At 36.2% G+C, this 27,479-nt stretch overlaps 1 protein-coding gene across 2 annotated transcripts; it reads right to left on the bottom strand.

The window, feature by feature from the left end:
- Positions 1 to 2,052: 2,052 nt before the first annotated feature.
- IBSP (integrin binding sialoprotein) lies at positions 2,053 to 16,358 on the bottom strand. 2 transcript variants are annotated; one of them, XM_045183737.2, is made up of 7 exons: positions 16,290 to 16,358; positions 13,866 to 13,933; positions 13,722 to 13,772; positions 13,549 to 13,626; positions 8,294 to 8,353; positions 3,907 to 4,071; positions 2,053 to 3,347 (listed from the first exon to the last, which is right to left on the bottom strand). In XM_045183737.2, exons 2-7 carry the CDS (start codon positions 13,917 to 13,919, stop codon positions 2,829 to 2,831), a joined length of 927 nt encoding a protein of 308 aa, XP_045039672.2. In that variant the 5' UTR covers positions 13,920 to 13,933; positions 16,290 to 16,358; the 3' UTR covers positions 2,053 to 2,828. The 2 variants fall into 2 exon arrangements, with proteins under 2 accessions (XP_045039672.2, XP_045039673.2); XM_045183738.2 differs by lacking the exons at positions 13,549 to 13,626; positions 13,722 to 13,772.
- Positions 16,359 to 27,479: the final 11,121 nt, after the last annotated feature.

Genomic DNA, 27,479 nt, shown 5'->3' with positions numbered 1-27,479 from the left:
AAGAATAGATATTGATAGGCATTTCGATGATCTTCTACAACTACAAACTGCTTTCTACGTGTAAACAATGGCAAAATAATTTTCTATGGGTAAGAGGATATAAATATCCAACTTCATTTCCCTTAAATATGAGCATAGCTTATTTCATTTTTAATCTTTTCTCCATTGAAAAGAGTCTTTTGATTCCTTCTCAGGGGAGACATTATCTTGGAAGAATAAAAATGTTCTTCTCTCTTTTCCAATGATTTGAATTCTCATCATACTGCTTCCAGGTGTCAATGGAGGAATACAGAAAATAGATCTTTGGTGGAGAAAGTCAAAGGGAATTTGGAGCAAGGGGACAGCAAGGCCAGCCAGCTAGGATGGCAGAAGGGGGTGAGAACTCTAACATGTGACCCTGAGTAGGAAAAATATTTCAGGAGGGGGGTTTCCATGCAGAAGATCTTGCATGTATGACTGAGAAAACTACTGTAACAGGCATTGTTGGAGGCATAGCTATGTTAGATCGCAGCCCTCACCAGCCCACCCCTTCTAAGAACTTCATGTTGCTTCCATCTGGGCTCCAGGTAGTTAATTGTCTTCAGGCCTCACCATCTGACTTCCTACTCATGCTCATGCCTGGGCGAGGCCATGAATCTTTCCTCTTCTGGCCGACATTGTTTACTCCAAGAGATGCCTTGCCACAGTCTTCCGAATAAACTCCTCTAATCTAAAGGAGACTCCTAGATGCTTGGAACAATGTGAAGAACAGTTATTCTGCACTCAAGGATGGACATGAGCTAGCCTGCATCCCTGAGGTAGGATATAATGGCTACCCACATTACCTCAATCAAAAGCAAAGGAAGAAACCATGAAGGAAAAGATGAACCAATATTGCTATATAAAAATGAATAACTTTGAGGTATTAATAAACTTCACAGATAAGCTCTTCATACCCAATAGAATTTTGAAGAATTAAATGAATTAGTAATAAAGGACATTTCTGTAATAATTGGGGAAATTTGAATATGGACTGTATATTAGAAAACATCAAATCTATGTTAAATTTCTTGAGAAAGAGAACAGCATGTAGCTATGTAGAGGAATTCCTTATTTTTACACTAAATTCTGAACTATGTAGGAGTAAAGAGTCATAATGTCACGTCTGCAATCATTTTAATCATTTGGTAAAGAAGTATATATACATATATGAAGACAAACAGAAATAGACAGGAATAAATATAAACATGGCAAAATGTTACCCCTTGGCAGCTGTAGGTGAAAGGTATAAGAGTGCTCATGTACTAGCCTTCGACTTTTCTGAAGGCTTGGTATTTGTCAAAATAGAAAGTGAGGAGATAATGAATTGATGCATGTAATGCTTTACAACTGTTTTATATCAAACTGAAATCACTTTGAGGACAGGATTCTTTGTTTTCATATGCTCAACATCTCAACATTGTCCTGCTCCACAGTGGATGCTCAATACATTTTCTACATGAATAAATATGAAAAAAAGATGAAAAAAATTTTTGTCTTCTTGCTTCTTCCTGCTGTCTACTTTCTTTCACAACTCTTATTTGAAATTTGTTTTTAGGGTTAGACTAAAGCATAAATTGCAGTGAAGGGTTTGCATATCAGCCCTCTTTGTGTGCGTGTGTGTACGAATTTTCTACCTTATTCCACTCCCTGCTCCAACTAAAACCAAATTAAGTAGGGTTGTCAGATATAACACAGAACATTCAATTAAATTTGAATTTCAGACAAGCAATCATTTAGTATAAGTATGGTCCAGATATTTTACAAAGACCAACTATTGCATGGAACATACTTAAACATTATTTATTATCTGCAATTCAAATTTAAAAAGGCACCCTATATTTTTATTTGTTAAAGCTGGCAACTCTAATAAAGCCCATTTATTCCCCCTGATGTATATGGCTGACCATGCCCACAAGCATGTCAAAATCTTAGATATGCTGACTTATCTACAAGACAAGTCTGAACTTTCAATTATAGTGGAAATAAACATTTTTTTAAAAAGATTTTATTTATTTATTTTAGAGAGAGGGGTAAGGAGGAAGGGAAAGAGGGAGAGAAACATTGATCAATTGCCTCTCGCACTCCCCCTGCTGGGGACCTGGCCCACAATCCAAGCATGAACCCTGACTGGGAATCGAACCGATGGCCTTTCGGTTTATGGGACAACACCCTACCCACTGAAATACACCAGTCATAACAGAAATAAGCTTTTATCCTTTAGCTGAATTGTCCCCCTACTTGTCCCACATTTTTTCCATCCTAAATCTCTCATTTTTCTTCATATACACATTTGAAGGATTGCATTTTTATTTGTGATGAAATCCATAGATAGAATATACATACAGGTCACATAAAAATACATGAGGATAATAATTAAACTATACAGTGTTGGATAGGTAGCCTGATTAAAGAACTACACATGTATGGTATAGTGTCATCAATGTCAATGAATTTTTTTCTTAGAAGCATTCTTGCACAAAAACTGTTTTAGCAATAATAGAGAAAACCTGTTAAAATATTATTTATAGAACTACAACTTCAAAACATTTGATCAAACTCTATCTCATGGGTTGGTTTGTCACTCAATAAATGGCCCTGATTTATAATAACCTTTCAATAATGTACCAGGGAAAAGCAACATGCAGCCCCTTACTTGCAGAAGCAATTACAGAAAATCACTTTGGAACAGTAGCACCATTCCACATTATATCATGCACATGTGTTATATTGCACCTTCCTGAGTTGAACTTTGAAAAGTGTAGCCCCATGAAACATCAGAGTGAATGAATCCATCCCAGGCTGGGCCTTCACTGGGGGTAGTAGTAATCTTGACCATTATAGCTATCATAGCTACGCCCTTTATAGTAGCTGTACTCATCCTCATAGGCTCGGTAATTGTCTCCTCGAGGTTCCCCGTTCTCATTTTCATAGACTTCATATCCATTGTCATATTCATTGGTGCCTGTTTGTTCATACTCCCCCCCATACTCCGTGGTGGTGGTTCCCCCCAGTGGTGGGGGGGTGGTCCCATAAACCTCCTGTGGTGGAGTTGTAGGTTCAAACCCACCATTGTCCTGCTCTTCAGCCACTGTGGTTCCTTCTGCATTGGCATCAGGGACATTTTCTTCTTCCCCTTCTTCTTCGCCATTGTCTCCGCCACTGCTGCCATTGCCATTCTCAGTCTCCGTGCTGTTGGTGCTGGTTCCATTTATGCCTTGCCCGTTTTCATCCACTTCTGCTTCGTTTTCTTCATTTTCATTTTCTTCCTCTTCTTCTTCTTCATCACTTTCCTCCTCTTCTGTAGCCTTCTTTCCCATATAGCCAGCCTGTAAGGAAAGATTGAAAGAATCCCAATGTAGGCATGAAAATTGTAAAACTGAAGGCCATCACTTCATCCAACACAGATGGTACCCACAGCGTTGTTCTGGATGTAATTCTGAATCAAAGCCAATTTAATTCACAAAAGACTTGGTAGAGCCCTTAAAAATTCAGAATTAGTACTTTTATCATTGGGTTTTGGTGGCAAAAAATGTACCTGATAAATAAGCCTCTGTGAGAGATGCTTTCTATAGATTTGCTACTCACTTTCCCTGTCTTGGAATCCTATTCCCTGAAATGTAATGGCACCTCTAGAGCCCTTTTATCCGTTGCTAAGATATTTGTCCTTAATCTTCTCTTATACTGTAAAAGGCCCTGTAATAACGGGAGAAGAGACCTTGCCTGGAAAAAGATCTTTCCTCATTTGTAAATAGGAAAACTATGTCTGTTCTTGCTTTTTCAGTGGGTTAGAAAGACAATACAGAATACTGTGTATATAGTGTAAGGATAACCTTAGACTTCAGTAGAGGAATAAAATCAGATTAAACATTTTGGAGGAATTACTACCTTCTTGGAAAATTGGATCGCGGCTAGACCTGCATTTCCCGTTCCAGGCGTGATCTCCTCTCCATAGCCAGGTGTTGTAGAAGAAAGGGTGGAGTTCTCAGCCTCGGATTCTTCATCTTCATTTTCATTAGACTCTTCATTGTTTTCTTCTTCATTTGAAGTTTCCTGGTAGAAGTGTCCAGAGCAATAAAAGTTATTTTAGCCAGAAGATTTGTTGGAGTCACGAACCACTGTTAGAAAAGAACTTTGTATCCCTCAGCCAGCGCACCACCCAATGTTGATAATTCTGCTTCCTCTTATGCCATTTGCACTTCTAACTTCTAACTCAACTCGAAGCTATCACATCCTATTTACCTCACTATAGTGTGTTTTATATATTTTTACTTTCTAATCAATTCAAAAATATTTCTGTAATAATTTCAGCATATCTTATATGGTATCAGATCATACAGAGCTTAGGCTCTTAAAGTCTATCAATTAAAGTCTTTTTAATTAATTAAAGTAATTTAATTTAAGTTTCATTAAACTGAAGTTGATTATAATGGTTTAATTTAAATAATTAAAATTAAAATATCTTATTAATAGCTACTACAATGTGGTAGTAAATTAATTCTTATATTTACTGACAAATAAGTTGAGAACTTTCTACCTATTTTTTGTTGTTGTTGTTCTTTAAAGCAGCTCTGTAAGGTAGGATTATTGCTCTTACTTAAAAAAAGAAATTAGTCTTGGCTGGTGTAGCACAGTGGATTGAATGTGGGCCTGTGAACCAAAGGGTCACCAGTTCAATTCCCAGTCAGGGCACATGCCTGGGTTGCGGGCCAGCTCCCTATTAGGGGGTGTGTAAGAGGCAACCACACACTGATGTTTCTCTTCCTCTCTTTCTCCCTCCCTTACCCTCTCTCTAAAAGTAAATAAAATCTTTAAAAAAAAAAGAAATTAAGCTCAGAAAAGCTATAGAAATTGCTTAAGGTCTCATAATAAGTGGTGAAACTATATCTCTCTAACTCAAAAAGCCAAGCCCTTTAAAATGTATCATGAAGTTTTTGATGATGATTAGAATTTATATAAGTTGTCCACACTACACCTAGGATATGTTTTTTAAAGGGGATTTTAAAAAATAAATCAACTCTTATCAACCAAATTGATAACATACCTTATTTACTATCAAAAGAAGTGATTATATCTTATTTGCTTTCATGTTTATTAAAACAAAAAATGTATATCTAATTCCAAATCCACCTGCCAATATGTAAGCCAGTTGTGTGCCATAGGCAGTATTCAAAAAAATGTCAGGAATTTGACACACAATCAATTTTTGTGTGCAGTGGAGATACTAAACACTCTAAGAAGTTCTTAACAATGTATTAAGCAATTGCATGAATATGATTTTTAATAATTACCACTCCTCAAATAATGCTTATTATAATCTTTTAACATTTTAGTCTTTTTCCTTTACTCGATGTTGTTAGGCAGTTGTTTGTGAATTGAGTTAATCTCACAAAGTAATTTATAGCTAATATTAAAAATCAGGAATTCATGTATATAGAATCTTTATTTTAAATAAGTCCTAGAAAATTGAATTCATATATGTATTTTTTAAAATATTGTGATGTTAGGATTACTTTAGGAATCCTATATTTTAAGACTTGAAAAACAAACAAACAAAACCTAGATTTAGCCTGCCTTATTATTAAAACAAATGACTAAAAAATGTTTGTTTCAGCAAATTTGTAAATTCCATTGTTTAAGTGAACTCCTGGGAATACTACAGTCAGTCCTAAAACATTCTCCAAGCTAACTGCATCAAGTATTCAACAAACACTGTACTGTTCATTTATTTTTTTAATGTTTATGCTTTAGTTCAACAGACTAAATCTTTTGGGAGTAGAGAAGGAAAGATCCTTAGAGTAGGAGAATATACAACTGGGATCCTGTACCCTCATTTCACAGGTGAAAAGTCCAAGGTCCAATAGAATAAATGACTTGCACGAGGTCAAACACGCAGCAGCATATTTGGAGCACACAATGAGAATAAATAATTTACCACTACAGAACAATATGCGTCAATCTCTGAAACTGACAGTAGAATAGGCCACACACAAGAGACCATGTGCTGTGTGATCCTATATACACATATAATACACAAAAAGAGGTAAAAACAATCTGTTAGGAATCAAAATAGCAGTTGCTCTTGATGGGGCTTTATTAATAAATGGAATGGAGCCCAAAGCATGTGCTGCTTTTGGTATGAGTGCTGGTTACACTTGTGTGTTCAATTTCTGAAATTTCAAGGATCTGTATACTTAGGATAATTGTGCTATGTGTATTATATTTCAATAAAGGTTTTGTATTTATTGAGGCTGAATAGTTTAGAAGTGGAAAAATATATGTGTACCCAATAGCAAATATGCCTAAGCACCTTCACATATGAATACAATTCCTGGGAACTCTGTATTTAATCTGAACTGCCAAAAAACTTTTAGGGAATAGGGAAAAAAGTTCTTGTACAATCCTTTAGAATGGAAGACCCCCAGGTTTACTCATCTACTTTTCCATGATCAGTTTTAATGAATGATCTTTTGAGCATTTATTTCTCTGAAGGTTTAAAACCAACCAACCAGATATTTACTGGGCAATATATAAAAATATGAAACTGTGCTACAAAAGAGTAAAACACTGTTCCTCCCTAAAGAGGAAGAAACCTATAGTTTCTAAGCTTCCTGGATCATGGGAAGTTCGAAGATAAGTTCTGGAAGGACCATAAATGTTCAGAGATTGTTGGGAAAATTTTGAGTGTGTGTGATTTCATCAGAGTCCTTAAGGAGTCCTATTGTTCCTTCACCCCCAGTCACCATCACAAGTAAAGAACCATTGCCAAGAGGTGTACAATCTATTTGGGAAATCTAACTGGCAACTTTACATCACTGTACACCAAACAGCTGTAGTTAAATGGATTGCCTTAGCCTAGTTCTTGTGTAAGATAGGCAAAATTTTGTGTGATTTAGTGGGTGCCAGTTTTCTTGGCACTGGCTTGGCATTCTTTTTTTTATTATTTTTATTTTATTGTTGTTCAACTACAATTGTCTGCATTTTCCTCCCACCACTTCCCGCCCACCCCAGCCAAACCTACCTCCCTCCCTTGCTTCCACCTTCCCCCTTGGTTTTGTCCATGTGTCCTTTATAGTAGTTCCTGAAAACCCTTTCCCCCCATTGCCCCCTCCCCCCTCCCCTCCAGCTATTGTTAGATTGTTCTTAATTTCGTGTCTCTGGTTATATTTTGTTTGCTTTTTACTTTTGTTGATCATGTTGCAGTTAAAAGTGAGATCATATGGTATTCGTGTGACATTCTTGTTAGGGCCTTCCTCTTTAAGTTATTAGGGTAAATTATTGTACTGGAAATATTAATTTTATAGTTTAAAAAACTTAACAAATTATTTGGTACTTTTAAAGTTCCCACACTGTTTTGTTTTCAAGATAACAGACATATTTATCCATGATTCATTTGTGACTGCCATTGTCCATTCATAAATAGCACTTATGAATACCTGAATTTAGAAAGTTCCAAAACCAGTGGATTGCTATAATTGACAATCCAGGAAAACGTACCTAAGTAGTATGTTTCCTTAGGCAGGAGCGTCAGTTATAAACATGGTGGGGCAATTTCCAAGATACATAGATGAATTTTAGCCATGAGCTATACTGATTTGTACTACTATATTAGAAGATATTTTTACATCTTGAGTATTTGCATTTCTGTAAGAACATGACTTTTGCATTGGACAAAAAACAACATATGAAATTCCTATCAAAGAGAACAGCCCTACTTTGGTGGGTCAAGAAAGGCAGATGAATCACAGTAACACTGTAGGCTGGAGGATATAAGATTAGCTTTTATATACCACTACTTAGTAAATTGAGCATTTTTAAGTTTAGTCATTATAATAAACATTTCACTGAGTTTAGAACTATTATGTGCTTATCTTTTACCATCATATTCTATCCACTAAAACATAGATAATACTTCCTTCCCTTTTTATCAGAGTTCATACTTCCTCCACTTAAAATGAAGACACTTGGTTTTGTGTACCACTTATAGGTAACTTTAACCTCAAACTGCAATAGTGTTGTGGGGTTTTTTCCACGTTTTTTAATGGTTGTTCAAGTACAGTTGTCTCCATTGCCCTCCCCCTCCAGAATAGTGTTTTAAACAATGCATTTTAGTTGATTCTAATTTAAATAACATTTTACTCTTCTAAAATAGAAGACTGTGGGCAGTTGGTAAGCTGGAAATGTCTGTTTGCTGATTCCCAATACAGTAAACTATTTTCCTATTTGTGTTTTTGCTGCCTGGTTTGTTATGAAAAAACCTGCAAAAATTTCTTACCTCTTCCTCCTCCTCTTCTGAGCTATCACCATCCTCACTTTCTTCAGATGAGTCACTGCTCTAAAAACATATAAACATGAGTTCACACACATATGAGTCTATGTGTAGATTTACATTTATTTGCTTAGAATAGTTATCATGCTAATATGAGAAAGATTGAGATTGGGCATATATAAAATGAGGTTAGAAAGAAAACCACATTTTACAATGATCAGATATGTGTGAGATTCTCCATTTTTAACTCCAAAGCATGTACAATATCTTGAAATACTTCATATGTAAAAGTTAGACCACTGAATCACAAAATTGTCTAACTCTGAGAGACCAAGAGGATTATCTGGTTCAGTTTCTTTATTTTACAGATAAGGTATCTGAAACCCAGAATGGCTGTGACTTCAACCAATTCAGGATAAATCTCGGGTAGACAGAGATCACACTGTTTTATTTTCTTCATAAAATATGAAGAGGTGGACATTCTGCCACTGAGAGCATCTGCCTTGCTCAGAAAACAGAAGTTGTTGAAATTCTTGGGAGTTCCGGCCAAGATGGAGGCGTAGGTAGAAACCCTTCGCTTCCTCTCACAACCAAAAGGAGGATAACAACCAATCTAAAATCAATAAACAACCAGAAATGACAGAAAATCAACTGCATGGAACTCCAATAACCAAGAAATTAAAGAAATAGTCAACCAGACCAACCAGACCGGTGCGCTAAGACTAAGAAATACGGCCCATGTGAAACAACAGAGCAAAACTCCAGAGAAAAAGCTAAGCGATGAGGAGATAGCCAACCTATCTGATGTGGAATTCAACACATTGGTAATCAAGATGCTCACAGAACTGATTGAGCTTGGTCGAAAAATGAAAGAACAAATGAAGACTACCCAAAGTGAAATAAAGCAAAATATTCAGTGAACCAACAGTGACAGGAAGGAAACCAGGACTCAAATCAATGATTTGGAACAAAAGGAAGAAATAAACATCCAACAGGAACAGAGTGAAGAAACAAGAATTTAAAAAATGAAGAGAGATTTAGCAATCTCTGGGACTACCTGAAACATTCCAATATCCAAATTACAGGGATGCCAGAAGGAGAAGAACAAGAGCAAGAAATTAAACATTTATTTGAACAAATAATGAAGGAAAACACTCCCAATCTGGTGAAGGAAATAGATTTTCAGGAAGTCCAGGAAGCCCAGACAGTCCCAAAGAAGTTGGACCGAGAGGAACACACCAAGGCACATCATCATTAAGTTACCCAAGATTTAAACATAAAGAGAGAATCTTAACAGCAGCAAGAGGAAAGGAGAGAGCTACCTACAAAGGAGTTCCTATAAGGCTACCTGTTGATTTCTCCAAAGAAACCTTGCAGGCAAGAAGGGGCTGGAAAGAAAAGTATTCAAAGACATGAAAGGCAAGGGCCTACATCCAAGATTACTCTATCCAGCAAAGCTACCATTTAGAATGGAAGGGCCGATAAAGTGTTTCCCAGATAAGGTCAAGTTAAAGGAGTTCATCATCACCAACCCCTTATATATGAAACATTAAAGGGACTTATCTAAGAAATTGAAGAAGATCAAAAACTATGAACAGGAAAATGACAACAAACTCACAACTATAAGCAACTGAACCTAAAAACAACAACAACAACAACAATGAAAACAAAACCTAAGCAAACAACTAGAACAGGAACAGAATAAGAAAAATGGACATCACATGGAGAGTTTTCAGTGGGGAGAGGGAGAGGAAGAATGGGGGGGAAAGTACAGGGAATAAGAAGCATAATTGGTAGGCATAAAATAGACGTGGAAAGGTTCAGAATGGTATAGGAAACAGAGAATTCAAAGAACTTACATGTACAACCCATGAACATGAACTAAGGTAGGGAATGCTGGAGGGTTGGGGGGTGCAAGGCAGAAGGGGGTAAAAGGGGAAAATTGGGAAAATTGTAATAGCATAATGAATAAAATATACTTAAAAAAACAAAAAAATTAAAAATAAATAAAATATGAACAAAATGATGACTAGGCTTATTATAAAATGAGTTGTTGCTCAATGATTTTCTTAAATACTTTTGACCTAAAAATAATGTCTAAAATTTATACACCCACACATACATACAGGGATGGGCAGATTTATGTTTACAGTTGTAATACAAACATAATAATTAATAAATAATGATACAAGAATAAACTTTCATGTGCTCACAACTATAAACCTACTTTGCCCACCCTATATAATAAAAATTATATGAGGGAAGAATTATTTCATTTACTCATTTAAGATATTTTAGAGTACCATCTCTCTAAAGAGCTCAGTATTGAATGAGGATAAATTGAACCAAGGCATCTGTTATAAAAATATAGCTACAGGTATAAGCTAATGAGTTACTTTTCAAAAGAAAATTTAAATCTAAAATTTTGTTTTCAGAGCCTTTAAGACAAGACAGGAGATTACTTGTCTTTCTCTCAGTTTCAATCCAAATTGAATTTTCCTTCTTTTTCTGCAATCACTCTTAATGGCAACAGGTATGCAAATGGTACCCAACATGTGATTCTGTCATTTTCTACCTGGCAAATTTTAACTTTGATTCTGATGACTCAGTTAAGTCTTAAAAGTGTTAGAAAATACAGCTGCAGAAGAACCTCTTGGTTAGAGATGAGATTTTAGGAAATAATCATGATCCAGTCCTACTCAGGGCCATCCCTGCTGGGGTCATTCTTCGGGTGGCCACACCATCCACCCACGGAAAGGGAATGCTTGTCCCCTTGAGCCAAGAATAACCTTGGGTGGAAAAGAGAATAATTAGATTTGTTCTTCTACTGCCATGACCTTAATGGTTGTGCTTTCTCTAGCCCAGAGAGTAAATAAAGAATAACATTATATTTGAACTATTTTTATTTATTAGTTAAATTATATATAGAGGATGGCATATTTATGCAGCATATTTTGCCTCAGTGGGAGTGTTTCATCATTTTTAAGCTTTCTCACATCTAGCTTTCTTTTTACCCCAACCACATCACTCTTCAATTATTATCTGCAGTGAGAACAGTTTTAAAAGTGCATGTATTGGTAAAATATAAAGAACAGGGAAAAGAACTGCCTATGATGCCTCAGAGCCTTGGCTTCTTATTTTCCTTTCATTTATGCCTTATTACCAATTTGACACTAAGTCCTATGGATTTCCCACAAGCCTTTTATATACATATTTTTTCTTTTTACCGTGACTCCTTCTAACTTCTACCAGTCCATCTATTCAATCCCCAACTATATGTTCCAGGTATTTTACTGAGAATGAGGGTCATGGCAAGGGATGAAGCTGGACATGTGGACAGTTCCCCAAGAAGCTGTGATAGCTGAGATTAGTTCAGTAAAAGAAATGCAAGATAAGGTTCCTACCCTCTAACTGTTCACACACTAATCAGATATCATTTGGATCATAAAAAGCAATTTCATCAATTAAAAATGCTTAAGATGTGACCTTACTTATACTTCCATTTCTATAACCACATAGATAAGTTATGGTACACTGCTGATAGCCTTGCAATCAATATAACATATTTCATATGAGTTGGCATTTTAGAAATAGTTTTATACACACACAGACTTGTTTAAATGAAACATGAATTTCAAAGCCAATATAGCTGAATCCATTTTGGTTGGACAATCTGGGCACTGAATACTTCATAGGCTTAAAGGAATAAAAGAGCTATGAAAATATACAAGTAGACATGAAAGAGGAAGAGTCCTGGAAATCAAACTTTGTAAAATAGAAGAATGTGTTATAAATATTAGGTGAGACTGTTAGGTTGGGAGATATGTCTTTTTGGTTTCTTTTTTAAAACAACTGCCTTACTTACAAATTCTTAATTAGTTGAGATACACCTATCTGCATGTAATGTGCAAAATTTTATATTAAATATCTACTAAAAGATCCAAGAACTCTGAGTCTATCAATGAAATATAAAACATCTCCCAATAGCATTTCACTATGGACATTTTAATTGGACTGTTCACATATATATCTATAAAAATTTCTAGGTGGGACTATCTTTAAGTACCTGACATTTTAGAAAAGTTGAGGAGCTAGTCAGAAAGGTAAATTTATTATCATTTCCATTTTATTTAAGAAAAAGAAGCAAACTTTGAAATGAGCAATGTTTGTTTATGGGCCTGAGGTGAACCAAAAAATGAAAGACAATTCTGAAAACCCACAGCTCCTGTATCATTTGTGCTCACATTTCTTTGGCCACACACATTCCCCATAATTATTATGGTGCTAGAAATACTTTAAAATTATCATTTCCTATCATTGTATGAGTTAGAGATGGGTTAGCCCAACATATGGTAGGAAGCTATGCCAAGCCACTGAGCTGAGGCATCGTTTTCAGCATCTTGACTGCTTTTAGTGTCTCGGGAGTCCTGGGTGAAATGGTGCATAATTGGTGCCCTGAACCCAAAGTGTATAGGAATAAAAATAATGCAATTCTGGCTTGTTGTATATTTAAAATTAACACCACACCCTCCAGTTTTAAAAGGCTCTCTTCACAGTTAACCCAATAAAAATAGAAACTTTTTTTTAGTGTTTAGTTATTTTCCTTTTTGTTTTCAAATTTTAAGAATGTTTTGCTTTTCTCATGAGCATTTTAGTTTACTTCATGAATTTCTCTGTTTCCTGTGCACTTTTTGAACTAATGTAATAATTATGCTTCAATGTAAGACATTATTTTTTGCTCTGGTGACCTACATAGGTCAAAGGTTCAAAAAATCTGCAGTCATCACCATTGATTATCAAGAATTTTTTTTTAAATGATCTTACTGTTTGTAAAGTCAATTTCTTTCCTACTAGTTAAAGGACTCTAAAATAATTGGACATAAAACACTTATGTGACAGTATTGAGTCAACTGTAACAAGATGATTAGTGGCCTCATCATCATTGACTTAATTGTCAGCAACTGATAAAATTGTCCACTTTTGTCAGTGACTTAGGCAAAACTACCTGGATTCAATGTGCCAAGGTATTTGCTTTTATTACATCATTCTAGAGTGGGCCCAAAATGATATTACTCTCTCTCTCTGTGTCTCTGCTTTAAAAGAGAACTAAAGATAATTTTTATTATATTAAAAACAAACTTTTTGTACTAAGTGACCTTTGTGGCTAAATTTCAGCGAGAGTTTAATTTAGTGTTTTGTAGTTACATTTGATTCTCTTTCAGTTATACTGGATAAAAAGAAAAAATAATGATTATGCTTACCTGAACTGGAAATCGTTTTAGAGGAGGATAAAAGTAGGCATGCTTATAAAGATAATACCGTGGTCTGAATTTAAAGACCTGCATAAACAAAATAAGTGATATATTTATGTATAATGTGCAAATACACCAGAGTAAGTGTAGTCAAGCTGAAGAAGTATGCTAACATTAATTACCCCATTTTCTTCAGAATTCTCTAATTTGGCTCTTCGGTGAAAATTTTTCATCTGTTTAAAAGAATATTTAATTATTACATATTGTCTCCTTGACATAAAAAAGTAAAAATGAGAATAAATGTAGGTTTTTAAAAAAGAACTTACTGAGAAAGCACAGGCCATTCCCAAAATGCTGAGCAAAATTAAAGCAGTCTTCATTTTTGTGATTGCTTCTGGAATTAATGAAGTGGTAAAGTTAATAAATATTAAAACTAAAAGTGTAGTGTTTTTTCTCATATTAGACAATGAAGTATTTCATTTGTCTTTATTTATTTCCAATTATAGTTTTAAGTAATTAAGACCAAATTTCTGCTTTGTTTTAAAATCAGTCGTTTTATTTAACTGATAGAAAACTGACTGTACTCTGTTTAATACTCAGGTTCCGGAGTTGGTCTCAACCTGTGTGCTGTGATCTGTCACCAGGGGACCATTCCGTTGCTGCGAAGGACTTGCATGCTTCAGACACTTCACACTGGGCTGGGAGGCCTCCTGCTGTCGCTGATGTAGGAGTGCCAGCTAAGTGAAATGAATTGCTAATGTGGCTACTGGATCTGTTTGTTTTGCTTATAATTAAAGACTTAGTGAAAGTTGAATACATTTAAATGATTGCTTTTATGCCAATGATCCCACAGGCATTTCCAGCTTCTATGTAGTTTTCAAACTAAAAGGTCATTTGTAAAATGGAGACTAGGCACCATTTTCCTAAGAATATCTTAGAATACTTATACTTGGTATTTTTTTTATGTGTGTGAAGTGATCCATAGTATGTGAAACATTATCCTCATAGCATGTTGCCCCAACAGCCATGTGTAAGGATGATTCTGTGGGAAGAGTTCATCAGAGTTTCACCTTGAGATACCAGGGGTAGATTTCCTCAAATTAGGTTTTTCCCCAGCTCCTCTGAAACTTTCCTTCACCTGTTATGGGAAACTGTCATGGGATGGATCCAGAGCTCTCCAGGGTCAGGGCAGAATCTCAGAGAGGGAATAGCTCCCGAACTGTTTTTAGGGGGTTGTGGCCACGCAGAGATCTCAGTTTACATAGACTCCTCATAAGTAAATGAGAGAGATAGTGAAGTCCTATCTTAATTTTATTGCATTTGATAAAGTCCAGTGTAACTGAGGTTTTATAAACAACTGATAGCCCACTAATGCCCACCCACTTGCACTAGCATATCCATTTGGCTCTGAGTGCTTTCTCAAACAGACTGACAACTTTGGCTATGTTTTGGAAACAGCATGTAATGGTAATGGTGATTTCCCCATAAACACACTTGGAAAAGTAATATTTAAAATGTATAAAACCCATGTATATTCTGTACTCTGAAGGTTAATTTCACATTTTGTCCTCATTTACCAAGAATTATTGCATCCTTACTGAATATCTGACATTAAAATAAACATTACATAAAGTAAGGCATGAGGCCTGGGGAAGCTGTCTTGGGTCCCAAGTCACACTCTATTTGTGGCACAGTGGATCTTTTAATTTTGATGCCTACACACTTCCTCACAGTCCTCCAAACTTTAGTAAAAGTTCCTTATGGTCACACTGGAATGAAGAGGCATTGCCCCTGAAGAGGCTCATAGACTTAAGAAGTTTTCAGAGTTCTTTGAGTGCTCTGAATAATACTTTGAATTATGCCACCTATGATTAAGCCCACTCACAAACAAGAAGATTGTTGCTCTGTAGCTTCATGAGAAAGTGTTGGAATATTTATAATATCTTAAGGAGCTAAAAACTTAAATGCATAGAACTGTAGGAAGAGTTTCTATTACATAAATTTCTAATATCAAACTATAAAAACAACTAGATGAAAACATAGCAGGGGTAATATAAAAAGAACCAAATGATTCAGGTAGAGAGCAACTGACTGCCTACATAAATCTAATTTTATTTACTTTGTGATTCAGCAAAAGCAAAGTCTATATTGACTATAATAACCCAGACAGCAGTTTAAATATTCTTGAAGGATAGTTTTGCAGCTCTAATTAAAAGTTTTTATTGAGAGAAGTAAGCTACCAATATTGTTTATTTCTCTAGTCCTATATATTTTTACATACTGATTTCAGAGCTATAAGATAGAAACTCTTTGAAACTAAATGTAAAATGTATTAAAAAGTCATTGTACATAATTAAAATACAGATTAGGCATAATTTATGGAGAGATCTGCATACATTGAGGCAGATTTGAAAATGCAAAATAGTATATCACTCAGGATATTTTAAATGCTCCTGAATGAAGAAATAAACAGTTATCTATGAGATGTGAGATAAAAAGTAGGGAGCATAATATTCTACTTTATGTGCATAATATTAAGGATTTACATATATAGTTAATAAGCTCAGCTTTTTGGAAAGAATCTAAAATCTGAGGTATTAGTTTCATGCTAAGCAAGTATTAAATTACATAGCTGTTCTGTACAGTGCAATAAAATCAACATTTAAATAGAAAATTTAAAACCAAGTCCAGAAATGTAAAATGTGGAGTGTTTGATTTTAAGAAAATGAAGTTGTCATATTAAATCTTACCCGTTTGCAGTCCTGGAATGAGGAGGCAGGTTCACAGGAGTGAGTGACAGAGATTGAATATTTCCTCTGCACTCTCACTCACTCATTTACTTGCTCTTGCTGGCTATAAACTCTTCTTTGCCTTCCAACAGCCAATCACTGTCATGGTCATGGTGATGTCACAATGTGGATTCTCACCAGAAAACCCCCAAACATCAACACTTTTTCAAGACACAGGCTCGGTTGAATAAACATGAAACAGTTCTAGTGCCAAGAAGTTTGCATTGTGGAATTTAATTGAAGGCTTAGATGAAGATGAATAGTTTGAGTTCTGAATATATATAATATACTGGATTTGAACTAAAATACATAAATAGCAAAAGATTTAACCATTTAAAAATGTCATAATTATACAAGAGTTTACTATACTGAAAGAAATAAAACATTGTCATCAAATACTGCCCTACATTAATAGTTCAGTAAAAAGTAAACTAAATATAAGGAACTGAACAATTAATATTTAATATTAAATTATTCAATTATTATACATTTTTCCTGAAATGTGCCTTCAGTGCCTCAGTAGTCAAAATTAATATAATTAAATGTCAGGATTTATAAGATATATTTGCAAAATGTATCACTGAGTATAAAGTTGGACCCAAAGAGGCACACACCAAGGCACATCATTATTACATTACCCAAATTAAAGATAAGAGAATCTTAAAAGTAGCAAAAGAAGACAGTCACCTACAAAGGAATTGCCATAAAACTATCAGCTGATTTCTCCAAAGAAACCTTGCAGGCAAGAAGGAGCTGGAAAGAAGTATTTGAAGTCATGAAAGGCAAGGACCTGCTTCCAAGATTACTGTATCCAGCAAAGCTATCATTTAGAATGGAAGGGCAGATAAAGTACTTCCCAGATAAGGTCAAGTTAAAGGAGTTAATTGTCACCAAGTCATTATTGTATACAGTGTTAAAAGGACTTTTCTAAGAAAAAGAATATAAACACTATGAACAGTAAAATGACAACAAACTCATAACTATCAACAACTGGACCTAAAAACAAAAGCAAACACAAACTAAGCAAACAACCAGAACAGGAACAGAAACACAAAAATGGAGATTACATGGAGGGTTATCAGTGGGGAGAGGGGGAATGGGGGAAAAGTTACAGGGAATAAGTAGCATAAATGGTAAGTACAAAATAGAGAGGGGGAGGATAAGAATAGTATAGGAAATGGAGAAGCCAAAGAACTTATATGTACAAGCCATGGACATGAACTAAGGTGGTGGGAATGCGGGTGGGGGTGTGTGTGCAGGGCAGAGGGGAATAAAGGGAGGAAATGGGACAACTGTAATAGCATAATCAATAAAATATATATTTTTAAAGCCCTATTTTTTTTTAATTTACAAAGGGAAATTTAGCTTAATAACATGCATATTCCCCTTGTCCAGCAACTTTATTCTTCCCCTGGTAATTTTATTCTACCTGAGAAACCAAAAATTAATAAATGTCATTTTTAAGTGTGTGTGCCAGTCACTTTGTTAGATGTGTCACTGGAAAAGGACCAGGATGAGGTATGTCTGCCTCAGCATGGTCTGGAATGTGAGGGTTGTTGACTTCATGCAGGAAAGACTCAAGACATGAGTCCAGGTGATTTTGAGAGTATGTTGATTAAGGCTGGGGGCAGTGAAACAAAGAAAACGCTTAGTATAGAAGATGTAAGATCACAGCAACAGGAGTGAGTCTAGGCAGAGAGGCCCTTTGGAAATTTGAGGAAAAGAATAGAGTCTATGTGTAGCTGCCTTGGCCCTTTTGGAATGAAAATCACAGAGGCAGAAGAAGTGAGCCATGCTGGGCTGCATGGACTCAGGAAGCAAGTCAGAGATGCAAAAAGAGAAACCTTGGAGACAGCTTCAGGGGGTAAGCCTGGGATAAGCTGCCACTGCCTGCTACTCCTCTGGCTGCAAGTCTCAAGGGAACCCTTACAGCTTAGGAGAAAGAAAGCAAAGAAGGGGGCATAGGCATGCTGGCAGCCTTTGTCTTAAGCATCTTTATCTGTTTTCTAAAGGCAGAAGTTTTAAGGAAGCTCTCAGGGGAAGGTCTCAACAGAATATGCATCAACTTCCCAGTTGTGTCCTTTAATGTGCTGATGTATCAGAATGAGCATATGGAGAGGTTGGGATCATTCTCTCATGAGCCTTCATTTTTATCTTAGATTTGACTCGAACTGGGTTTTTTGTTATTTATTCCCTTGACTTTATCCATTCTGGGGTTTAGCTGACACTAAAGGCACCAACAGGGTCTCTGTTATCTCTCTCCCTGACTTGGGTAATTTAAGCTACTCACTCTCTGGTTGAGGAGGAGAGGTGTAAACCTCTCCTAAGTGTTCTTGGTTAGGGGAGATAAAATCTTGTAATTTATTAGGTAGCTGTTAATGGCTTGACCATTTGTTTAACTGTATCAGTTTCCCCATTCTGTTTGCCAAGGAATTCTCTAGCTTCTCATTAATCTGCCTCAGATGATTTGAATGAATCATCTTTTATTTCAGAAAAGTTTCCTGGAAAATATAGACTCATAAAAAAAGAATTTAGAAGGCCCTTTCAATTTAATTCAACCCCATGCAATTTAGGTCAGTTTAGCAAACTTTAAATTATTAAGTTTTTCACTTATTGTCCTGAACCAGGACAATGGAGAACCAACATACCAGGACATGGAGAATCAAATATAAGAAAGATCTGTCCCCTGTGTTTAAAATTTTCACTGTTGTGCAGAGAGATAGACTTATAGCTCTAGGACACAGCAATAAAAATATCTACAAAGTTTAGAGGTGCTGCAGATACAGGGAGGTTTAATTCTAAGTGACAAATAACAGTGGAGTGGGTCCTGACTTCTGAATAGTAATTTGCTAGGTTATCAATGGGAAGGGGATTGTCAAGAGGGAAGTGGAAAGCATTCTTGGGAATGGATATAAAAGGCAAGGAAAATATGGACAACATAAATACCATCTGTCATTGAATATTTTCTGAGTGCTCTTGTGCTACTCCTTCACCTGGGCTATTTCACTTATCCTTCACACATGCAGAAAATAAGTCTATGAAATCATTCCCATTCTTCAGGTGAGGTAAGTGAGGCACAGTGATGGTTAGTATACCCTGGGTTGCATGGCTAATAAATGGGAGAATCTAGGGGTCAAAGTTAAGTCTGTCTAATCCTAGAGTCTACTTTTAATCACTGTATATCCTTGTTGGCATATTCAGAACATGTTACTGATTTAATAGATTGGAATAGAGTGAGTGGAAGTAGTAATAAATGAGGGTGATTGGATAGGCAAAAACCAGAGGAAAGAATGGGACTATAGGTTGTAGTAAGGAGTGTGGACTCCATCATGGAAATGAGAAGTCCCAAAAGGTTAAAACAGAAATTGAAAAAAAAATTGCTGGGCTAAAGAAGGCAATATTGTTATGGAGGAGAAGATCTTCCAGAAGTTATTTACTGGTCCAGGAAAGCAATGATAAAGGTCTGAATGAAAGCAGTAGCAGTGGGATGAAAAGTGTGGAACAAATGAGAGAAATACTGATATTACATAAGTAAAATTAATAGGATTTAGTAGGAGGAAGAAAAATGGAGAAGCCTAGGATGACTTCTGGACTTTTTAGCTTGGGTAATTTTGTGAGTGCTGGGACCATATCTCATGCAATACCTAGTGGAGTAATTGGTATACTTATAATCACTTAGCAAGTTTTCAACAGTCTATTATATAATGAAAGGAAAGCTAACTGAGCATCAAAGGACAGGGGTTTTGTTCTTGGTTCTATTGCTATGGGAATCACTTAACCACCCTGAGGCTTCAATTTAATCCATCTTTAAAAATAAGGGGTTTGGGGGAGGGGAGAACTGGATGAAAAGTGGTGAAGGAATAACCAAAGAACATTTATTCGTGGCCCATGGGCAAGGACAGTGATACGGGGATTGACTGAGGGTGGGGAGAGCGTGGGGCTGGGTGGAGGTGGGAAAAGGGAGAAAAAGTAGGGACAACTGTAATAGTATAAGCAACATTTTTTTAAAAAAAGGGTTTTCACACCAAAAAAGAAGCAGCCATTGTGTGCTCCATTACCTGCGATGCATTCTTGCCAAACAATCAGACTTGAATCTGCTGAAGTCTCTATATACCTGCTAGGTTAAAGGAAACACAGGGAATAAGAGTGTGTGAAATGACAGCACTGGGAGGCATTCAGCAAAATCCAGAATGCAGGAAACTTCATAGACATAGTGTCTTCTGTTTTATTAGCAGGAAAATATAAGAAAAAGGGGGGAGGGTTCAATAGATTAAAACAACCTCAGAGGCATTCCTAGAGAAATTATGAAACAATAGGAGAGATATTGAATGCTGACCAGATATTTTGTAGTATTAAGAAATTATTGTTAATCTTGTAGGTATGGCATTATTATTATGTTTTTAAACATAATTCTTATCCTTTAGAGATTCATACTACAATATTTATGGATGCAACAGTTATCTGGGGTGGGGAAATGAAATAAGTTTGGCCATAAATTAATAAACATTGAATCAGGGATAGTTTAATGGGGATTCACAGTACTAATCTCTTTACTCTTGTATATGTTTGATATAGTTTATATACAGTTTTCTTTGAATGGAAATGATTGAATTAAGTTATCTTCAAAGTTTTTCAATATTTAATATTCTATAATCTCTTATTTTCAATAAGTTATTTAAGCCTGATATATCCTTTTTCAAGAGCTCTCTGCTTATCCAATGAAGCTCTACCTGTAAATTGCCTAGATTTACTCATGCATGCTCGTTGGAGCATTCTTCCTAAGGAGTCATGCTAGAGGAAAAGTCACAGGTCTTTACTCATTCTGCTTTTTCATTTGCAGATCTAAACTGTCTGACCCCAGCTTTCTTTTCCAATGTAATTTATTAGTTCCTGCCTGCTAGAATACATTTCAACACACTCTACATAAGACTTATGAAAAGCCAAGTCTAAAATGTAGATAAATAATTTTAGAACATATTTTCATCTGAAGTCTCTTTGCAGCTCTTAACCGAAAGCTTAATAATCTAGATTTTTTTTGGAATAAGTGACAAAATTTCCTCTATCAGAAAAATCCTAAAATCTTGCCTATGCTAACATTCTATTTATTATACGCACTTATACTGTTTCTTTCATGTCTTCTACATCCACTTTTTCTCACCTCTGCAGTGTTTTTCTCCTGAGATGTCTTATCATCAGTTTGGTTGCTCTTTGATAAATCCATCAGTGGAAAGCTTTTCCAGCCAATCTAACGTTTTATACCCCTTCTCTGAGTTCCTGGATGCATTCTGCCTTCTATCCAGGCTTACCTGTTCAACGTTTGCTTAATTTTCCATCGATAAGTTTCTGGGTCTAGGACTTTACATAGTCAGCCGATTGCTACCACAAATTAAGTGCTTGTAAGCCTGGGTGGGGGAGAATACGAGAGACAAATTTTTTTTTCCCCTCAGAGTTTATGATCTGGTCAAGTTGTCACTCCTCTCTTTCCTTCCAGGCCTCTCTGGTTTATATGAAAGTCAAGTAATGCTTTTCCTAACCCTACCCAATTTCCCAGCAAAACTTTCATGAATTCCATAGCCAGAAATAACCAATACCAAACTTGTACCTAATATAAGTTCTTACTTGAGAACCATCATGTTCTTTTCCTATAATATCGTGTCCTCGTGTGGTGGTGGTGGTGGTGGTGGTGGATGGGTGCCCCTGTCATCTGGTTTTTATTGTGAGTTTCTGGAGGGCAAGGGCTGTTTCTAGTTAAATTACTGTATATGGAATCAGCGAAACCACATCTGTAATTATTTACATGAGTCTGGAAGTTCTTACAGGATCTGACATCAGGTGAACATTAGTGAGATGTATCAATCGATTCTTTTTTACCCTTTCTCAAAGAGAAGGCAAAGGTGAACATACAATACTCTTAGAAGACAGTAGATCTAAGGGCAGAGTACTTGCAGGCTGTTCTCTGTGTTATAGTTTCTGTCTCCAAGAGAAAGATCCTGAATTTGGTTTTTTTCCTTTCAAATATCAAATAAACAAGATTTGGAAGGAGTAAATAAAGTTTAAACCCGTTGGATCCGTCTGTGGCCTCCCCAGGTGTTTTCTCTCTCTACTTTATCGTCTACTTCTCCCTGTTGGCCCTCTTTCATCAACATTCAATTCTCAAGTCCTTTCATAAAACCCAGGAACAACACCCCCTGCTCCAACCGTACACATTTCCACCCAGCTACTCATACCTTTCTTTCTTTCTCTTCATGGCCAAATTTTGTGAGAGTTGTCAACATTTCATGACCCAATTTCTTCACCTTTTCCTCACCTTTCAACCCACTGCAATACAGATTTTGGCTCCATAACTCTGTGGAAGCTTGTCTCTTAAAGGTGACCAATGGCTTCATTCTGGTTAAGCAATGAGTTCTTGCCTGTTAACTGGAATGAACACTTTTCAGTCACTTTCCTAGGTGGTGTTTATAGCAGTCGGTGCCATGGACTGTTTCCTCATGGTGCAATAATTCTACCTACCTACCACGTGTGTGGTACTACATCCTCTGGTGTTCTCTTCCCTCCCTGCCTGCTATTTCTCAACTGCTTTTATGTACTACTCCTTCTTTAGCTGTCTTTTTTTTTTAAGTATTTTTTAATTTAATTTTTTTTCAATTACAGTTCACATTCAATATTATTCTGTATTAGTTTTAGATGTACAACATAGTGGTTAGACAAACACATACTTTACAAAATGTTCCCCCGATACTTCCAGTACCCAATTGATACCGTATATAGTTATTACAATATTATTGACTATATTTTCAATGCTGTACTTTACATCCCCGTGACTATTTTGCGACTACCAATCTGTACTTCTCAATCCCTTCACCTTATCCCCCAGTCCTGCAACTCCCTTCCCCTTCAGCAACCATCAGTCTGTTCTCTGTGTCTATGAGTCTGTTTCTGTTTTGTTTGTTCATTTATATTGTTCTTTAGCTTCTACATATAAATGAAATCATATGGTATTTGTCTTTCTCTGTCCTACTTATTCACTTAGTGTAATACTTTCTAGGTCCATCCATGTTGTTGAAAATGGTAAGATTTCATTCTTTCATTGTGTGTATGTACCACCTCTTATTTATGCATTCATCTTTTGATTGAAGCATTTAATCTATTTGCACATCTTTTTTTAGTATGGATTTTTCTCCTGTGCTTCAGGGTTGTATATCAAACGTATATTGGAAATCTCCACTTAGAAGTTCCAAAATTATTTCAAATTTCCAACTCCCCTTACTTCTTCTTTTGTTTAGTTGCTCAAGCTAGAAACCTGGATGTCATCCTTATTACCTGCCTGTTCCTGACCAACCCCACACCAGTGTAGTCCTGTCAATTCTACACCTCTCACATCCTCTGTCTGTGCACCTCCACCACCACTGTCTCTTACTTGAGGCCACTTTTGTCTCACCTGTTATTTACAAGAACCTCTTTACTGTCTTTCCAATCTGTTGTTTACACCATGGTCAAAATAAACTTTCTAAAACAACAATAATATATTTTTCAATCTTTGCTTAAAATCCTGCATAACTTTAATATCTTCAGGATAAAATTTAAACTTTTCAGAGTTGCATTGACGATCCTTCAAAATCTGGCTCTTACATATGACTCCAGCCCCACTTACTACATTTCCTGCCTCACACTAAGCTCAGGTTATACTAAAATAGTTTCCTTCCCTGCGCCCCATAACTTTCTCTCAGAGCCTTTGTAACATGCTCTCATTGCCTGTCTAACTCTGATCTGTCATTATCAGGACTCAGTTCTGAAGTCACATCCTTCAGAAAGCCTGTTCTGATTCCTATTTCCACCTTGGCTGAGTACCTCTTCTATATATTTCCAACACATGCCTATGGTAACACTGATCCTTCTCAAGTAGGGCAGCTGCTTATCTCTCATGCACTCTAGATAGATTAGGAGTTATTGAGCACAGATTCAGGGTCTTATTTACCATTATATCTCCAATCAATTATCACAGCACCTGACATAGGACATTTATTCAATAAATATTCTTGAAATAATAGCAGATTAAGAATGAATGAGTGAAAGACTATCATCCAGTGTTTCTTAACCTTTTTTTTTTCAGTATTGCCCACCAAGTAGAAAAAGTGAATGCAATTTAATGTCTCCCTAAGGAGAGAAATTTGATACTCTGGAATAAGATTTTGTTGGACACAATTGAGCTTTGAAGGGTCACAAACCACTGTAATATCTAAGAATTGGGAAGCGGAGGCCATGTTGATATCTGTACCAGGCACAGTTGAAGAAAGAACAAACAAATAAAATTCTTTTCTACATATGGACAGACTAAGGAATAATTTTGATTTTAATCTCTATTTAATAATATTCTTTAACCCTTTCTGTGTTTTCAGCTAAAAACAAATTTTTACTTACCAGAATACAGTAACACGCCATTACCTAATTATTCATTTAGTTTGTGAATAACCTGAATGTTTCATGAATGTTCCCTTTGTGGTGTTAAGATGCCTAATGTTTTTTATCAAGTCAGCACATTCTTTAGTGAAGAATTGAGAAATGTATTCTCAGAAATCATCATTTAGGGATTCCACAGTTGACAAATATAGTCTAACTGGGATTATATTTTTGGTGTTTCTTAGGTTTTCCATGCCTTGGGTCTTCTGCAATGACCTGCAGTAATAACAGTTTGTGATTCCACAAAAAACAAATCACTGCCAGTCTTCACTTGTGGTCTGTTCTAATTTTGTGTGATATGGCTCTCTCCATTGCATCAGCTGTAAAGGTTACAACATTCATGGGACATCGGAGTCCAGCTGGTCACTTAGTGGACATGTATTTTTATTCAGTTTGGTGTTTTCTCTGCTAATGTATCTAGTGTGGATTCTTAAGGGTACCTCTGGCCTAGCACATTACAAACCAGTTCCTCTCTTTCAGAGGAATAATCTCTATGTGTAAGTCTCATTTTCTTGCACCTGATTTTCATACCCTACCCCTAACTAGGTTTTCATCTAGATTGTCCTAAAAATGTCTAGTTTTAGGATATTTTTCTTTTTCTTTTGATATTTTCTAGTTAATTAATTGCTTTTCTCTATTCCTAATTGACTCTGTATTGCTGTTATGGTACTGCACATTTAGGAAGAATTCTTTAATATTGGGTAACTAGCTGGATGACTGCTTTTCTTTTATGTGACCCTTGTTACATACAAGGGATGAAGTCTTCCTTCTATCCCAGAATTTGAGCTAAGGACATAAATTCTTTCCTCCTTCTTGTTCTACCCACCACTCCAAGAGTAAAATATTAGTTTTTTAGATTCAATTTTTCTTAATTTTTAAAAATTGATTTTAGAGAGAGAAGAAAGGGGAGAGAGAGAGAAAGAGAAGAGAATAAAAAAGAAGAGAAGAGGAGAGGGAGAAACACTGATTTGTTGTTCCACTTATTTATGTATTCATTGGTTGATTCTTGTATTTCTTTGACTGAGGATTGAACCCATAATCAGGTGTATTGGGATGATGGCGTAACCAACTGAGCTACCTGGCCATGACTTATTTTATTTTTTAAATGAATTTTTTATTGTTCAGTTACAGGTAACATACAATATTATATTAGTGTCAGGTGGATGCAAAAATATTTTAAGTACATTTTATTGATTATGTTATTACAGCTGTCCCATTTTTTTCTCCTCTTTATTCCCCTCTGCTCTGAATCCCCCACCAGCATAACCCCACTTAGATCATATCCATGGGTCATATGTATAAGTTCCTTGGCATCTCCATTTCCTATACTATTCTTACCCTCCCCCTGTCTGTATATACCTACCATTTATGCTACTTATTCTCTGTATCTTTTCCCCCATCCTCCCTGCTGCTAACTCTTCATGTGATCTCCATTTATGTAATTCTGTTCCTATTCTAGTTGTTTGCTTTGTTTGTTTTGGTTTTTTTTTAAGGTTCAGTTGTTTACAGTTCTGATTTTGTTGTCATTTTACTGTTCATATTTTTGATGTTCTTCTTTCTATTAGATAAGTGCCTTTAACATTTCATATAATAAGGACTTGGTGATGATGAACTCCTTTAACTTGAACTTATCTGGGAAGCACTTTATCTGCTTTTCCATTCTAACTGATAGCTTTGCTGCATAGAGTAATCTTGGATGTAGGTCATTGCCTTTCATGATTTCAAATACTTCTTTCCAGCTCCTTCTTGCCCATAAGGTTTCTTATGAGAAGTCAGCAGGTAGTCTTATGAGAACTCCTTTGTCGGTAACTGTCTCCTTTTCTCTTGCTGCTTTTAAGATTCTCTCCTTATCTTTAATCTTGGGTAATGTAATTATGATGTGTCTTGGTGTGCTTTCTTGGGTCCAACTTCTTTGGAACTTTCTGAGCTTCCTGGATTTCCTGGAAGTCTATGTCCTTTGCCAGATTGGGGAAGTTCTCGTTCCTTATTTGTTCAAATAGGTTTTCCATTTCTTGCTCTTCCTCTTCTCCTTCTGGCACCCCTATGATTCTAATGTTGGAACATTTAAAGTTGTCCTGGAGGTTCCTAAGCCTCTCCTCATATTTTTCAATTCTCGTTTCATCATCTGTTCTGGTTGAATGTTCACTTCTTCCTTCTGCTCCAAATCATTGATTTGAGTCTTGGTTTCCTTCCTGTCACTGTTGGTTCCCTGTATATTTCTCTTTTTTTCACTTTTCATAGCCTTCACTTTTCCTCTATTTTGTGACCATATTCAACCGTTTCTGTGAGCATCCTGATTACCTGTGTTTTGAACTCTGCATCTGATAGGTGGCTATCTCTTCATCACTTAGTTATATTTCTTCTGGAGCTTTAATCTGTTCTTTCATTTGGGCCATATTTTTTTTGTCTCCGTGTACCTGTTATGTAGTAAGGGGCCTTAGGTGTTCACCAGAATGGAGCAACCCCTGTTCCTGTGTTGTGGAGCTGTATGTGGGAGAGGGGTCCGAGAGGGAACAATGCTGCTTGCTCAGCTCTCTCCCAGCTTTCAGTCACTTCCCCTGCTACTCACAAGCACATTGGGCCCTTCTTGTGCTGATTCCCAGGTGGGTGGTTTTGAGTATGTTCTAGGACCCTGTGGGTCTCTCCAACAAATGCTCCTGTGAGACTGCGAGATTCTCCCACTGCCCTAACCCC

Source organism: Desmodus rotundus, chromosome 4, assembly GCF_022682495.2.
Source record: "Desmodus rotundus isolate HL8 chromosome 4, HLdesRot8A.1, whole genome shotgun sequence".
NCBI classification, from domain to species: Eukaryota; Metazoa; Chordata; class Mammalia; order Chiroptera; family Phyllostomidae; genus Desmodus; species Desmodus rotundus.
This window is presented reverse-complemented; position numbering and strand designations above follow the sequence as displayed.

Coding starts and splice junctions, on each gene's coding strand:
- IBSP (XM_045183737.2), bottom strand. CDS start 13,919: ATGAAGACTGCTTTAATTTTGCTCAGCATTTTGGGAATGGCCTGTGCT. Junction 8,354..13,548: donor TAAAACGATTTCCAGTTCAG/GTAAGCATAATC, acceptor ATATGTTTTTAG/AGCAGTGACTCATCTGAAGA. Junction 3,348..3,906: donor CGATCCAATTTTCCAAGAAG/GTAGTAATTCCT, acceptor CTTTCCTTACAG/GCTGGCTATATGGGAAAGAA.